This window comes from Nelusetta ayraudi, unplaced genomic scaffold, assembly GCF_046127955.1.
Source record: "Nelusetta ayraudi isolate G7.1 ecotype Tasmania unplaced genomic scaffold, CSIRO-AGI_Nayr_v1 ptg000026l, whole genome shotgun sequence".
Taxonomy (NCBI): domain Eukaryota; kingdom Metazoa; phylum Chordata; class Actinopteri; order Tetraodontiformes; family Monacanthidae; genus Nelusetta; species Nelusetta ayraudi.
In genome coordinates this window covers 3,021,069-3,033,548 of record NW_027466076.1, presented here as the reverse complement: position 1 = coordinate 3,033,548, position 12,480 = coordinate 3,021,069, and the positions used below count along the sequence as shown (strand labels likewise).

The following is a 12,480-nucleotide window of genomic DNA, read 5'->3' as shown; positions in this document are numbered from 1 at the left end:
CTCCTTGTGTTTTTCCTTGGTCAGTGATAGCCCCGGTAGCTGTTTGAGAAGCAGGTAAAACTTGAGTAGTTTTACAGTCATCGTCAGGTTTTGGTAATTGTTGAACACACAAGTTAGAGTCTGCAAGAGCTGTAGTTGTTGTTTTGTTGTCATCATTGGATTTTTGTGCAGCTGTTGAAGCTGGTATGACAGACGCACCATGCACTGGTGCTACATTTTTATCAGATGTCTTATCAGGAGACACTGCTGTTAAAATACCACCCAAGAGAGATGTACCAGTCTGCTCAGTTTTTGTCTGAGGGGCTGATCCGCCCAAAATACCCCCTAATATTGAGCTGCTGTTTGAGGACTTTGAATTTTGATTTGAAGCAAAGATTCCACCAAAGGACCCACTAGCTTGTGGGCCTGTATTGGACCCTCCAAAAAGGCCACCCAAAATGGATCCTCCAGACTGAGCTGAAGCCACCTGTGGAGCAGATCCACCAAATAAGCCTCCAAGTAAAGAAGTCCCAGTCTGGGGAACTGAACCTTCAGGTTTAGTGGGACCAACTTGAGGAGCAGGTTGAGGAGTAGACCCACCAAAGAGGCCACCTAGCAATGATCCTCCTGTCTGAGAAGCAGACTGTGGTGAAGAGCCACCAAACACAGCACCTAATAAAGAATTTCCAGACTGCTGAGAAGACTGAGATGTTGAACCACTAAGAGCAGAGAACAAGCCTTTGGCTGGCGTGTCCTGTGGTCCTGATGATCCAGGAGCAGATGCTGATGGTGAAGGCTCAACAGTACTGGGCCCAGAAAATAAAGAAAGCAAACCTTTTGCTGGACTGTCTAATAAGGATTCCGTTTTTGAGCCTGGGGTCTGCGGGCTTGATCCGGTAAACATTGAAAAAATTCCAGAAGATGGTGTTTCTTTAGAGGCAGCAGCACTGTTAGATTGACTTTGGGTGCTCAGCTCATTTGGTTCAGTAATAACTTCTGTACTTGCTGTTGGTGCACTTGCTACTGGAATATCACTACTGGAAACTGATAAAACTTGGTTGGAAATTTCAAGCGAAGATGAGGACTGTGCGTCTTTAGTTGTAACAATAGAAGATGATGCACTAGAAGCTTGTGTGGACGGCATCATATTCCCAGGAAGGACAAAGGGAGTGGTCTTTGCAGGTTCTTTTGATGTGACAGTCCCAGAGGAGGAAGACATGTTAGCATTCCCACTGGTTTCTACTGTTTCAGTGTTTGCCGGACCACTAAACATGGAAAACAAAGACTTTCTTGGTGTATCATTAGAGGTAGACAAGCCACCCAATAACCCCCCGAGAACAGAGGTGGTTTGCTGCTCTTGTGCTTGATGCGGTACATTTGGTTTAGATGGTGTCTGAACGCCGTCTTGCTGTTTAATATGAGCCTCACGTGCTCTGAGATGGGAAGGCTGAGATTGTGGAGGACTGGGATCACTAAACATTGAAAACAATCCCTTCACTGGATTTTCTGCAGAACTTGATGAACCTGGCAGGATTCCACCAAGCAAAGATCCCGATTGGCCTTGAGACTGTTGGGTGGTAGAACCACCAAACATTGAAAGAAACCCTGTATTTGGTGGGTCTTTCGGAGGAACAGTCCCCTGCTTACTTGCCTCAGCAGCAGGTTTGGTTTGAGGAGGTGGCTGAGGACTTGATCCTCCAAACATTGACAATAAACTTTTACCAAGGGATTCTTGTTGGGGAGGCTGTGGGGCTTTCTGTGATGAAGAATCCTGAGGCACAGGGCCCGTTTTAGGTGAAGGTTGTGAAGGACCTGTCCCACTGAATATTGATAATATACTTTTTCCAAGTGACTCTTCTTGGGGGGGAGCAGCAGCAGATGGCGTTTGAGACATGTCTCCAGAAAATTGGGTGGCTGTTGCTGGGCCTGACAGAATTTCTCCAATTGAAAATCCAAACAGCCCACCAGTTGGTTTACTTCCTGTGTCATGTTTTATCTGCTCTGCAGAAGGCACAGTTTCGACTCTGGTCACAGTGGGCCCTGTTGCAGGACTGGACGAAGACACCTGGGATAAACTCTTGTTTGGGAGATGGCTTTGCGTAGGCCTAGACACACCACTTTGATGCATTGTTTGCTGTCTTTGTAAACCCTTGGGTCTGGATGCCGATGTCAGTGAACCATCAGTTGCACTGGGTTTCATTTGCTGTTTCGGTGAAGGGGCAGGCTCAGCACTAAACAGGTTACTTATTGATCCAAAGAGACTTGGAACTCCCGTGGTTTCTTTATTTGACTGAGCTGTATCTGGTAAAGAGCCAGTGGATCCAGCGTTGCTCTGCACTGAGGGACATGACTGGAGACCTTTCTGAAGATCTGGCTTTTGTTCTTCTATTCTCACGGCTGATTTTAAAAAGCTCATGAAGCCTGTCTGTGGTTGTTCAGAGGCTGTGTCCACTGCCTTGTCAGGTGTGTGTTGTTGAGATGGTGCGGTTTTGGTAAGAGATTCGGTTGACCTTGAAGCCACTGTGACAATGGGCTGTGGTGGAGTTGCCTGTTGTGCCATAGTACTTTGACGTGAAAGCCTTGGTTTCTGTGAAGATGTATGTGATTGTACTATGGGGTGACTAACTGCCGCAGCCGTTGGTATTGTGGGTAAAATTCTTGTCTGTGGTTTCTGTACCTGTTTAGCACTTTGAGAATGAGGAAGAACAGCACTAGGTTCATCTTTTATAATTTTTGACTTTAGACTTTGGAAACCAGTTGAAAGGATATTCTTTGAATTTTTGTCAGGCACTTGATCACCAGGGGAGGTGTGAGTTTTATTTAATTCTGACAGAGTTGATTTGCCCACAACAGATGATATAAGATCAGAAATCTTTTTAACTTGACGATTAGGTTGTTCTTCTCCTGGAGCAACTCTTTGCCTCCATTCTTCCTCTAGAACATCATCGACATGCTTCACTGTAACCCCAGTTGATGAGCGCCGCCTTTGGCTTGGCTGGTAACAGCCGTGAAGTAGCTGGTGATTTTGGTGTGCTGTGGGAGTAGAATTCAGAGAAACTGCAACCTTTTGAGCAAGAAATGTCTTAATTTCATGGTTGTTCCAATTGGGGCCAATTCGGTCTCTATTGTGACAAGAGAGGTCAATCACGCCTTTGCACTGGTCTTCAAACACATAACTTGGCTGTCTTGGATCCATCCTGACTTTGTTCAGTGTGTAAGAGGCAAAATCTAAACCCTGCTGCCCTTGGGAAAGAAATGAATTTTCAAACATTTGAGAGAACTGCTCGAGATTTAAATTCATGATCTGATTTCCCTTTTTATACGCAGCTGATAAATCTAAAGGTGCATTAAGAAGTTGGGAGTCACAGCTCTCCTGGCCAGGCAACCACAGAAGCTCATCCTCATTATAAAGTGGAATTTTAAAGCCACAGACACAAACCATTTCATTGTGCAACCACGCACTGGGCAAACCATCTATCTGTGCGTCTCCAAAAGATTCACCTTCTGGCGCACATGCATACACATATTCCCCCGCAGCATCTGTTAACAAGGTATAAATGTACTCATGGTCTGTATAAACAAAGTACCCACAATCGCCATCGTCTGCAGGCCACCACATCCCTTGCTCGAGAAGGGCGAGCCACTGCTGATACCATTCAGTGTCTTCGAGGTAAAGGGAGTCTTCCATCTCATTTGGGGGATAAGTTAAGTCTACTTGTCCGTTTAAATTGAACTGGGGTCGACGTATCATACGGTCATGCTGTGGATTCGGCTGGATTGAGTCGTTCATTTCATGTTGCCAATTAGCGGAATAAGATAAGCTCTGGGGTGTTTCCTCATAATAGCCTTCATGATAGGAAACGCCATTCAAACTGTATGTGCTCCCATGGTTGAAAGTATGCCATTTGCTAGCATTCCCATTACTTCTGTTGGTAGTGAGATTCAGGGCACCATCCTCATTGGAAGAATACTGTGCATTTCTCAAGTCTTCGTAACTGTTCCATAGTTTTCTCTTGGGACATACATCATAAGTCCTCTGCACACCTGTGTGATATGGTCCAAACTGCTCGGGCTGACATACACTTGGTAACTGGTTGGAAGCATTAGGCGACTGGTAAACATTTGAGACACTGTGGTGTAGAGGAGACGCACGCAGCGAGGCACCGTCATCTCCCTGGCCCCCAGTCTGCAACGGAAAATTCTGTGACTCATTCTGAAATTGCTGCCAGAAAATACTTTGACTAATCCACTGGCTTTCATCATAAGAAGGACTTGTTCCGTATGGAGATATATAGCACTGGCTTTGCAATGAGGAACCGCTCCCACTAAATGGAGACTGCAAGGTCATGAGCGAGGATGTCGCTTGACTTTGAAGAAGTGACTGGATGTTTCCTGTGCTGAAAGCCATTGGGCAGACTGACTGAGGTGAGCCAGAATAATACAACTGGGATAAATTTCCTAGGCTCACAGAGGAATAGGTGGCTTGATTCTGGAGAGATCTTGCAAAGGTAGCTGATGTTCTTAAATCTAAACCTCTGCAGTCAATTGAGGCAGGCGTATTGACCATAGCATGTGGACTTGTCCCCGGATTGAAAGGATCCGGAACAATTGTTTGACAGCTGTCCTTTCTCCAGTCCAAGGAAGAACCCTTTACAGTAGCCGAAGGTAGGTCTGTGGACTTGGCTAATTGTGGCTGGTGCTCTGCATTCTGACTTTGGGCTTGGACTTGAACTTGTTTGGCATTAGATATATGGTCATTGCTGATATTTCTGCTGAACAGTCCAGTCAAAAATCCTCCCTGGGCACTTTGTGGCATCTTCTCTTGAGTTACAGATTCTCGTGAGGTCTGCTGTGTCAATGGACCATGTTTCTGCATTTGACTTGTGACTGCAAAATCACGAGATTTCTGGTGCAGATGTTCTCTTGTCGGTGTCTGGGATGTTGTGGTTGTATTTTCTGGGGATTTGGTCAACTTGTTAAACAAGCCCGAGAGCATCCCAGGACCTGTGGTTTCAGTTTGAATCTCGGGAGTGCTTGCCACTTTGTTGGGTGGTTGATGTGTCTCCTCTGTGACTTTCGGCTGCTGTTGAGCCAAATTGTCTGAGTCAGATTTAAACAGTCCAGAAAGCAATCCGGTTGTTTTTTGTGCAGATCTACCTTGCGATTGGTTTCCTGTGGAATCAGTGTTTTTCGTTGCTCTTGGTTGCTCGATGGTGGATTTGCTTAGACTAATTTGATGGTGTTGTGGGGGTTGACTTGCATTTACGTTGTCTGCTGAAGAAAATTTAAAAAGACCAGATAGAAGGCCACCATGCTGGGTTGGCGTCCGCTGCAACGGGACAGTCTGCTGCCGTGTGAAGCTTGGTTTACTTGTCTCCTGGTGGCTAACTTGCTGACTTGACGGCCGGCTCCCAAGAGAAGGCCCGCTGCTTGCGCCTCGATTCTCTAGTTGGCTTAACTTCTGCGGCTGTTGTTGAGAAGTGTTTTGCTGGCGCTGGACACTTTGGCTGCTCTCGGGCGAGGTAAACTTCAACAAGCCAGACAAAAGTCCCTTTGGTTGAGGTTGAGGTTGAGATTGAGGTTGCTCTTGCATCTGATCCAGCGGCTGCTGTTGCTGAGACAGCTTATTTACAGAGTAGTTTCTGTGCTTTTCCGCCTCAGAATGCTGTTGTGGGGGAGGAATGTTTTGTGGAGGCTGCGGTGAAGAAGTGCCAGATACGTCACTTGCAGAGCCAAATTTAAGAAGCCCAGAGAGCAGTCCTCCTTGACCTGGCTGGGCTATGTTATCGCTGGAGCTTGCTTTAAAAAGACCTGTTAAAAAATTCTGAGATTCCGGCTGACTAGGCGTCTGACGGGCTGCTGCTGATGCTGCCGGTCTTTGATTTGGTGCATCTTGTGCATGTGAGCCGCCCGGTGCACTTTGTGGATTACTGCAAACGTTGTGCCTGGGATTGGTGGGAGCAACGGTAGGGTTAAACATGCTGGAGAACCATCCTTTCTCTGTGCTTTCCTGAGGAACGGCAGGATTCTGGGGTGGGGCGGCGGAGCTAACTGAAGCCGATGTGGGATGTGGCTGCACCGGGTCCCGTGTTTTCACCACAGAGGAGCCAACGTCCTCGCTGGACGCAAACTTTAAGAAACCAGACAGCACGCCTCCCTCCGCTTTGGGCCGCTGCTGAGCTGAGACGTTTTCAGAGGACAAGAAAGGCAGTTTAAGTTTGCTGCCTAGCGATGGATCATCTGGCGGCTTCTTTATTTGGGGACCCTCTGTTGACCGAAACACTGGGTAAACTACTAAAGGTGGAGCAGCCTGAGGCTGAACTGGGCCAGCTGGTGTCATCAGCGAGCTCAGCGACTTTTTGAAAGGGCTGAAGAAGCCAGCGTTCACTGGCGGGGTCGGTTCACCCGGCCTTGCTGGCCCGGGAACTGGCACATTTTCATTTTTGATCAGGAGATTCTGCTGGCAGTGATTGTTTTTTTCATCCTGTTTTTGTCTGAATTGTTTCTCCTGTGATAATGTTTTCATCTTTCCATATTCCGTGGCCCTCTCCTCTGTCACCTGACTGCCTAAACATGCATGTTTCCCCTCCAACGCAGAAAATCCATCTGATGTGTTGTTCATGTTGTCTCCCGATGAAAACAGCTTTAAAGGATTCAGTTTCCCTAAAACTGCGTTTTGTGGAGTGCTGTGACTTTTAGGCACAAACTCAGCAACATGTTCATTTGTGCCACTTTGACTTCGACCCCACTGGGGAGATCTAATGTCCTGACCTTGACCTTGAGTCATGGCATTGACCGGCGGCTGAAGATGCAAAGAATTGAAGGATCTTTCATGAGAATTTTCCACAGGAGACACCACAGCGACAGGAGCTGAGGTGTTTGTTTTTGGAATAAATGAGAACAACTTTGTGAGTCCAGATTGTGAGGGCGGTGGCGCTGGTGCCTGTGGAGCTTGGCCACCTTTTTTGGGCCCACCAACTCGTTCGGTGATGGAACTAAATAACGAGCTCACTGCAGTTTTCACACTGGAGGTGCTCTGATCGGGCAGAGTTTGGGATCTAGGCTCTCTCTCCCGGGGGTCCTTTGGCTCGTCACCGAAGGAATCGGTCCTGTTGCTTCCCAGAGATGACAGCCGGGATTTGCTAGATTTAGGAAGGGAGCCGTACTTGCTTATTTCCTCCTCTTTTTCCGCAAGGTATTCGGAAACTGTTTCCACCAGACACTGGAGCTCATCCATGGGGTCAACGTATTCGTCACTTGGCTCCTCCACGGGCGACAGCATTGCCTCAGCAGCCCAGGCGCCCATCTTTGGTTTCCCACATTTCTTCTCGCGGAGACCCTGGCTGTTCCCCACGTGGCCCTCGTATGGGTAGGAATATCTGTCGCAGTAGCGCCTCGATCTGTCCGAGTGAAGGTCCTCTGCTGTAAAGGCAACGTCATCCATGTCCTCATCCAACCCTGGCGAGTGCGGCAGGTCATCGGGTCCCTCCAGGTCAAAGTCAAACCTCGCCTGCATCCGAGCGTGCTGCTCCTTCTTGAACGCAACGTAGTTCTCCAACGTGTTGTCCAGCTCATTTTTGGCCCACATTCGCGTCTTGTAGAGTAGCCCATTCTTGTACGGCCGGAGGCACGACGTCATACGCTCCTCCTCTTCCTGCATCTCCTCCACTTGACGCAGGAAAAGCTCACCTCTCTTCTCCCGTAGCAGAGCCAGGTCAGCGTGGGAGGCCTTCTTACCGCTGGTCTGGTCTCTCTCAGGGGCAAGCAGACCTCCAGGGTCTCTGATCACCCTTTTCCGCCGCCGATCAATAGTCTCATAGCCCTCGGGGTAGGCAGGTGGCGGGAAGCCACCTCGATGAGCGTTCTGATGGGCGGCGGCACTGGGCGGGTCGGGGTAGGACCTTCCCATTCGCAGGATCACATTCTCGTCCTCGTCGTCGAGGAAGCTACTCAGCTGGGGCTTGATCTGCCCTCTGTACTTATGTTCCCAATCGTCAACGCCCATCCCTGAGTCTACTGGGATAATTCTGACCCTCCCTCTCTGGTTCAACGATCTAAGAATGGTTGTTAGAAGATGCGTTCAAAGAAAACACACGAACGGGAGACGGGGACAGGGATGGGAAAAAAGAGGCAGAACAAACCAGAAGAGAGAGAGAGAAGGGGAAAAAAAAAAGTTAAGCGGCAACTTAAAGTGAGAAATTCAAAAAATGAGAACAGTGAGAACACAGATAAAGAAAGATTCCAGTTGTGTTTGGGCAACACTTGAGGCCAAGGACGGCTTTTGTCTTACTGTCAGCGCAGATCATATTTACAGCAAAGCCATCAGTAAGCGCATTTGGTTATTTTAGATAGATAGACAGATAGACAGATAGATAGATAGATAGATAGATAGATAGATAGATAGATACATACTTTGGCCCTTCTGCTGTGGATTTTATTTACAAGAAAGGACAAAAATATATATATATCTGCTTCAATGAACCAACGCGTTCTTTTGAACCCATTGGTGACCGAGCTGAGCGTCACATCAAACTACATCAAGCTTCAGTTAGCGGCAACTCGGATCGAAAGGCAGCACCCAGTCAAGCTTACGGTCCCCGCCTCAGAGTGAGTGTTTGTTTTGTGACTTCAACCACTAGCGCAGCCTCTACCTGGTCCCCCTCTGGTCCCTGTAGTCCAGGTCCAAGCTGTGGACCGAGTCTGTGCACGAGTCTGGGTGCTGCTGCTGCTGCCTAGGCCCCATTGGATACTGATGCGCCGAGGAGTTGGGCTGAGCCGTGGTGTGGTAGCGCGGGGGGAGACTGTTGCTGGTCTCGCTGCGGTAGTCACTGTCCCGGTCATCCACTGCACTGTCGTGGTCGTCGAGTGCTGCAGAAAGAAAAAAAAGGCTTCTGTGAACCTTTTTTTAGGGTTTTTTTGTTTGTTTGTTTTTTCCTTTGGCAATTTAAAGGTTAAGTGTGCAATAGTTTGGAGATTTTGAGAAGAAAAAGCGACATCTAGTGGTAATATTTTACATTGTAGTGCTCTGTTGCCCAAGCTTCCTCTCCTGCCTGCCCATATAAACCTGGATGCCTCGTCCACCTTCTTCTTCGTTGGTTTACTTGTTTATTGTACTGTGAGTATACACAGTGCAATGTATTTATGGGCCGTATATTAAACCTTTACCAATACAACAATCATAAATCGGACCAAATTCTACACACTGAACCTTTCAAGAAAAGTTTGTTCTGCCAGAAAACTCGACAACTTATATTTTCATACAGTATAACTGACAATGTTTGGTTTCATTGGACCGATAATGTCTCTCTCTCTCACACACACACACACAAACACACTTCTGACGGCTTTCTCTGCAGAGTAATAGGGAAAAATCAGTTGTATTTGTCGGGTGGGGGGGGGGGGAGAGACGGAAAGTCAAATTCAATTATGAAAATTGAATTTGGGTAAAGGTCAAAGGTGATGCGGGGCAGTGGTACACAGGCGGAGTGAGAGAGACGACAAGAAGCGCCATTTTTACATACTTAACGGGTCGGCCCATCCAAAATAGCTGCCTGGTGAGAGTGCACACATTGAAATAAGAGGTTAAAATAAAGAAAAAATGTGAAAAAAAAAGAAAGAAAGAAAGAAAAGGAGAATATTGTTGCCATGGAAGCCCCAACAGTGGACAAACTCATGTCCAACAGTCGGAGCATCAAACAGCCGAAGACGGCCGACTGAGGTCAGTTGGGTGGGGAGGGGCACATTATTGCGGCTCCCCCCAGAGGCCGAGAAGGGAAACAATGCAGGCACAACTCACAGCACTGGGAGGCGGCGAAGGGCAGTGGGTGGCTGTCATCCTGGAGCTGGAACTGAGCAGGACAGGACACACAGAGAGGGAACAAGAATATATAAAAATCAACCGCACTGGCGACGAGCGTGTTTAGCCACGACAAACGCTGTCTTTGTGTATTTTCAGTCACCTCGTCGTCGATGCTCATGGTGTTGATGCGCTCCAACTTGCCCGTCCAGTACTGAGCCTCGTCATCTGGGATGTCTGCGAGCATGCAAGAATAGGATTGAGAGAATTTAAAAAGAAAGAAAGAAAGAAAGAAAGAAAGAAAGAAAGAAATGAGAACTCTGCAGGTGGCCTGCAAGTCTGTTGTCTCTCTTGAAATTCTTATGAGTCTGCTGGCCGCCACGCTGTCACGGGCTCAACAACACAGACTTGACATCGCACAAGATGCCATGAGGGGAAAAAAAATATACTTATATAAAATATATATATTGTAAACAGAATAAATTATGTAAAATATAAAAAATATGGACTAACCAGCATCAAGTGCCATGCACATGCACGCACACATACACACACACGCACACACACACACACACAATAATACACAAAGGCCAGGGCTTCAAAGACCCTCTGAGAGATTCATTCTGAATGGGCGGCGGCCCGCAGGGGTCCGGCGCCATCCTGTGGCCTCAAAAGGTCTTTGAAACGGAGAGAAGAGGCTCAGCGGACAAACAGCTGATTGATCCTTGATGCCTGTTGATCAAAGAGCACTCGCGCGTGCACACACACACACACACTCTCTAACGCAGCTCAACTGGTGGGTGCATTTTGGGCATTTTCCCTTTTTTTAAAAAAAAAAAAAAAGCGGGGGGGATTTTAAATATGTACATATTTATAGAGAAAATGTTGCGTTTATTTTGCAGGACATACAATTTAAATTGATCATTTCAGTCATTTATTTCCTAAACATGAGAACACAGTCTTATAGAACTGCACGAGTGACAGAGTGCCAGCAGATGAATATCAGAAAGACAAGACAAGACAAGACAAGACAGACAGACAGACAGGCAGACAGACAGACAGACAGACAGGCAGGCAGACAGACAGACACTAGAATCAGGGGGCCTCTCACCAAACGGCAGCTCAAAGCGAGTGTCCAGCAGGAGGCGGTGAGGAGTCGGGTTCTTGGTGCCGTAGATCTCGTCCGCCTTCATCAGAACCTCGCCGTCCAGGAAGATCCAGTCACCCGAGCCCTCCTGGGACAAGACCAGCGAGACAAGTCAGCATCGGCGTCGGCGCCCCCTGCAGAGCGCCGCCGTCCCGCCCACACACCTTCTCAGACTGCTGGACGCTCCTCAGGGGGATCCAGGCCATCCCCACCATGGTGTCCCAGATCAGACCCTTGTTCCACACCTCCACGATGAGGCCCAGGTCCAGCCGGTTGATCTCGCTGGTGGGGGGGAAGAGGAGGAGGAAGAGGGGGAGGAAGAGGGGGAGGAAGAGGAGGAGAAGAAAGAAAGAGGAAGAGAGGAAGAGGAGGAGAGGAGAATGAGGAAGAGGAGAGGGAAGGGGACAGAATCTGGTCTCAGGCCCTTCTGATCAAAGTACAGCAAATGGAGGAATTTCTGTGATTTACCTGGATTAAACCAGAAAAATGTCCTAAAGTAACAAAGGTCACTCAATCCCCCCACCCCCACCACCGGCCCTGCCCCCTTTAAAATTGTCTCTTCAGGCTCTTCTTGCTCTCATTTATTCAACGCGTTCAAAGCGTTTTCCAGTGTGAAAGGAGTCGTGTGATGAGGGCATTTGCATGTTGCTCCGCTGAGCCGGGGGGGAAATTACAATGAAAAAAAAGGTTGAAGATGAGAGGGAGGATCATCATCATCAGAGGAGGTACGAGCACGAGAAGCCAGGTGCAACCAGCACCCCGTCAAAATAAAAGCACATATATGTATATATATTGATATATATACATATATGTGTGTGTGTGTGTGTATATATGTGTAGATATATGTACATATGTACATATGTGTGTGTATATATGTATATATATAATATAGACACAAGCATACAAGCATAGATGGTGCATGCAGGTCAACACGCTGCAAAAAAGCAAAACAAAAAAAAACAAAAAAACAAAATCAAAGCGCTGCAGGTGTGTCCAGTCACGCAGCAGCAGCAGCAGCAGCAGCAGGATGTGACGGTTTCGGAAAAACAAACACACAGCGTCACACAGGCCGCAACGTGCCGCCCCTCCTGGTCGCCATGGACACCCGGGACGACGCCACCAGGAAGTATGAGGCTGTCAAATCAAGAGCAGCAGCAGCGGCAGCGGCAGCGGCAGCGGCAGCAGCAGCAGCAGCTGAGTTCCTTTTGAAAAACAGGCAGCTGGATGTCCGAAATTTCCTGCTTTAGCCGCTTTTTTTGTATGTGTGTGTGTGTGTGTGTGTGTGTGTGTGTGTGTGTGTGTGTGTGTCCCACTCACAACATGAAGTCCTGCTCCCAGCAGGGCTGGTCGCCGCGCACTGTGATGGTCGTGCTCTTCACATTCTGCACCTTCAGCGTCACGTAGGTGTTGAACTTGTCTGAAACAACGGACACACGAAAAACAAACAAACACACAAACTGTGGTCAACAGCCAGAACAGCACCTACACAATGGGCTGTTGTTGTTGTTGGTTGGTGGTGGTGGTGTAATCGTGGACCTTCCTTCCAGGAGAGTGGAAG

The 12,480-nt window shown here is 47.9% G+C and overlaps 1 protein-coding gene across 2 annotated transcripts in view; it reads right to left on the bottom strand.

Annotated features, from left to right (window-relative positions):
- Positions 1–12,480, bottom strand: part of unc13bb (unc-13 homolog Bb (C. elegans)) — a 40,834-nt gene that overhangs the window by 20,083 nt on the left and 8,271 nt on the right. Inside the window, exons 3-9 of one of the 2 annotated variants that reach the window (XM_076029038.1) lie at positions 12,240–12,339; positions 11,087–11,204; positions 10,887–11,010; positions 9,939–10,012; positions 9,776–9,827; positions 9,501–9,530; positions 8,631–8,847 (exon numbers count right to left, since the gene is read on the bottom strand). In XM_076029038.1, coding sequence (XP_075885153.1) covers positions 8,631–8,847; positions 9,501–9,530; positions 9,776–9,827; positions 9,939–10,012; positions 10,887–11,010; positions 11,087–11,204; positions 12,240–12,339 — 715 coding nt within the window. The remainder of the gene's footprint in view (positions 1–8,630; positions 8,848–9,500; positions 9,531–9,775; positions 9,828–9,938; positions 10,013–10,886; positions 11,011–11,086; positions 11,205–12,239; positions 12,340–12,480) is intronic. The other variant, XM_076029039.1, reaches the window with a different exon arrangement.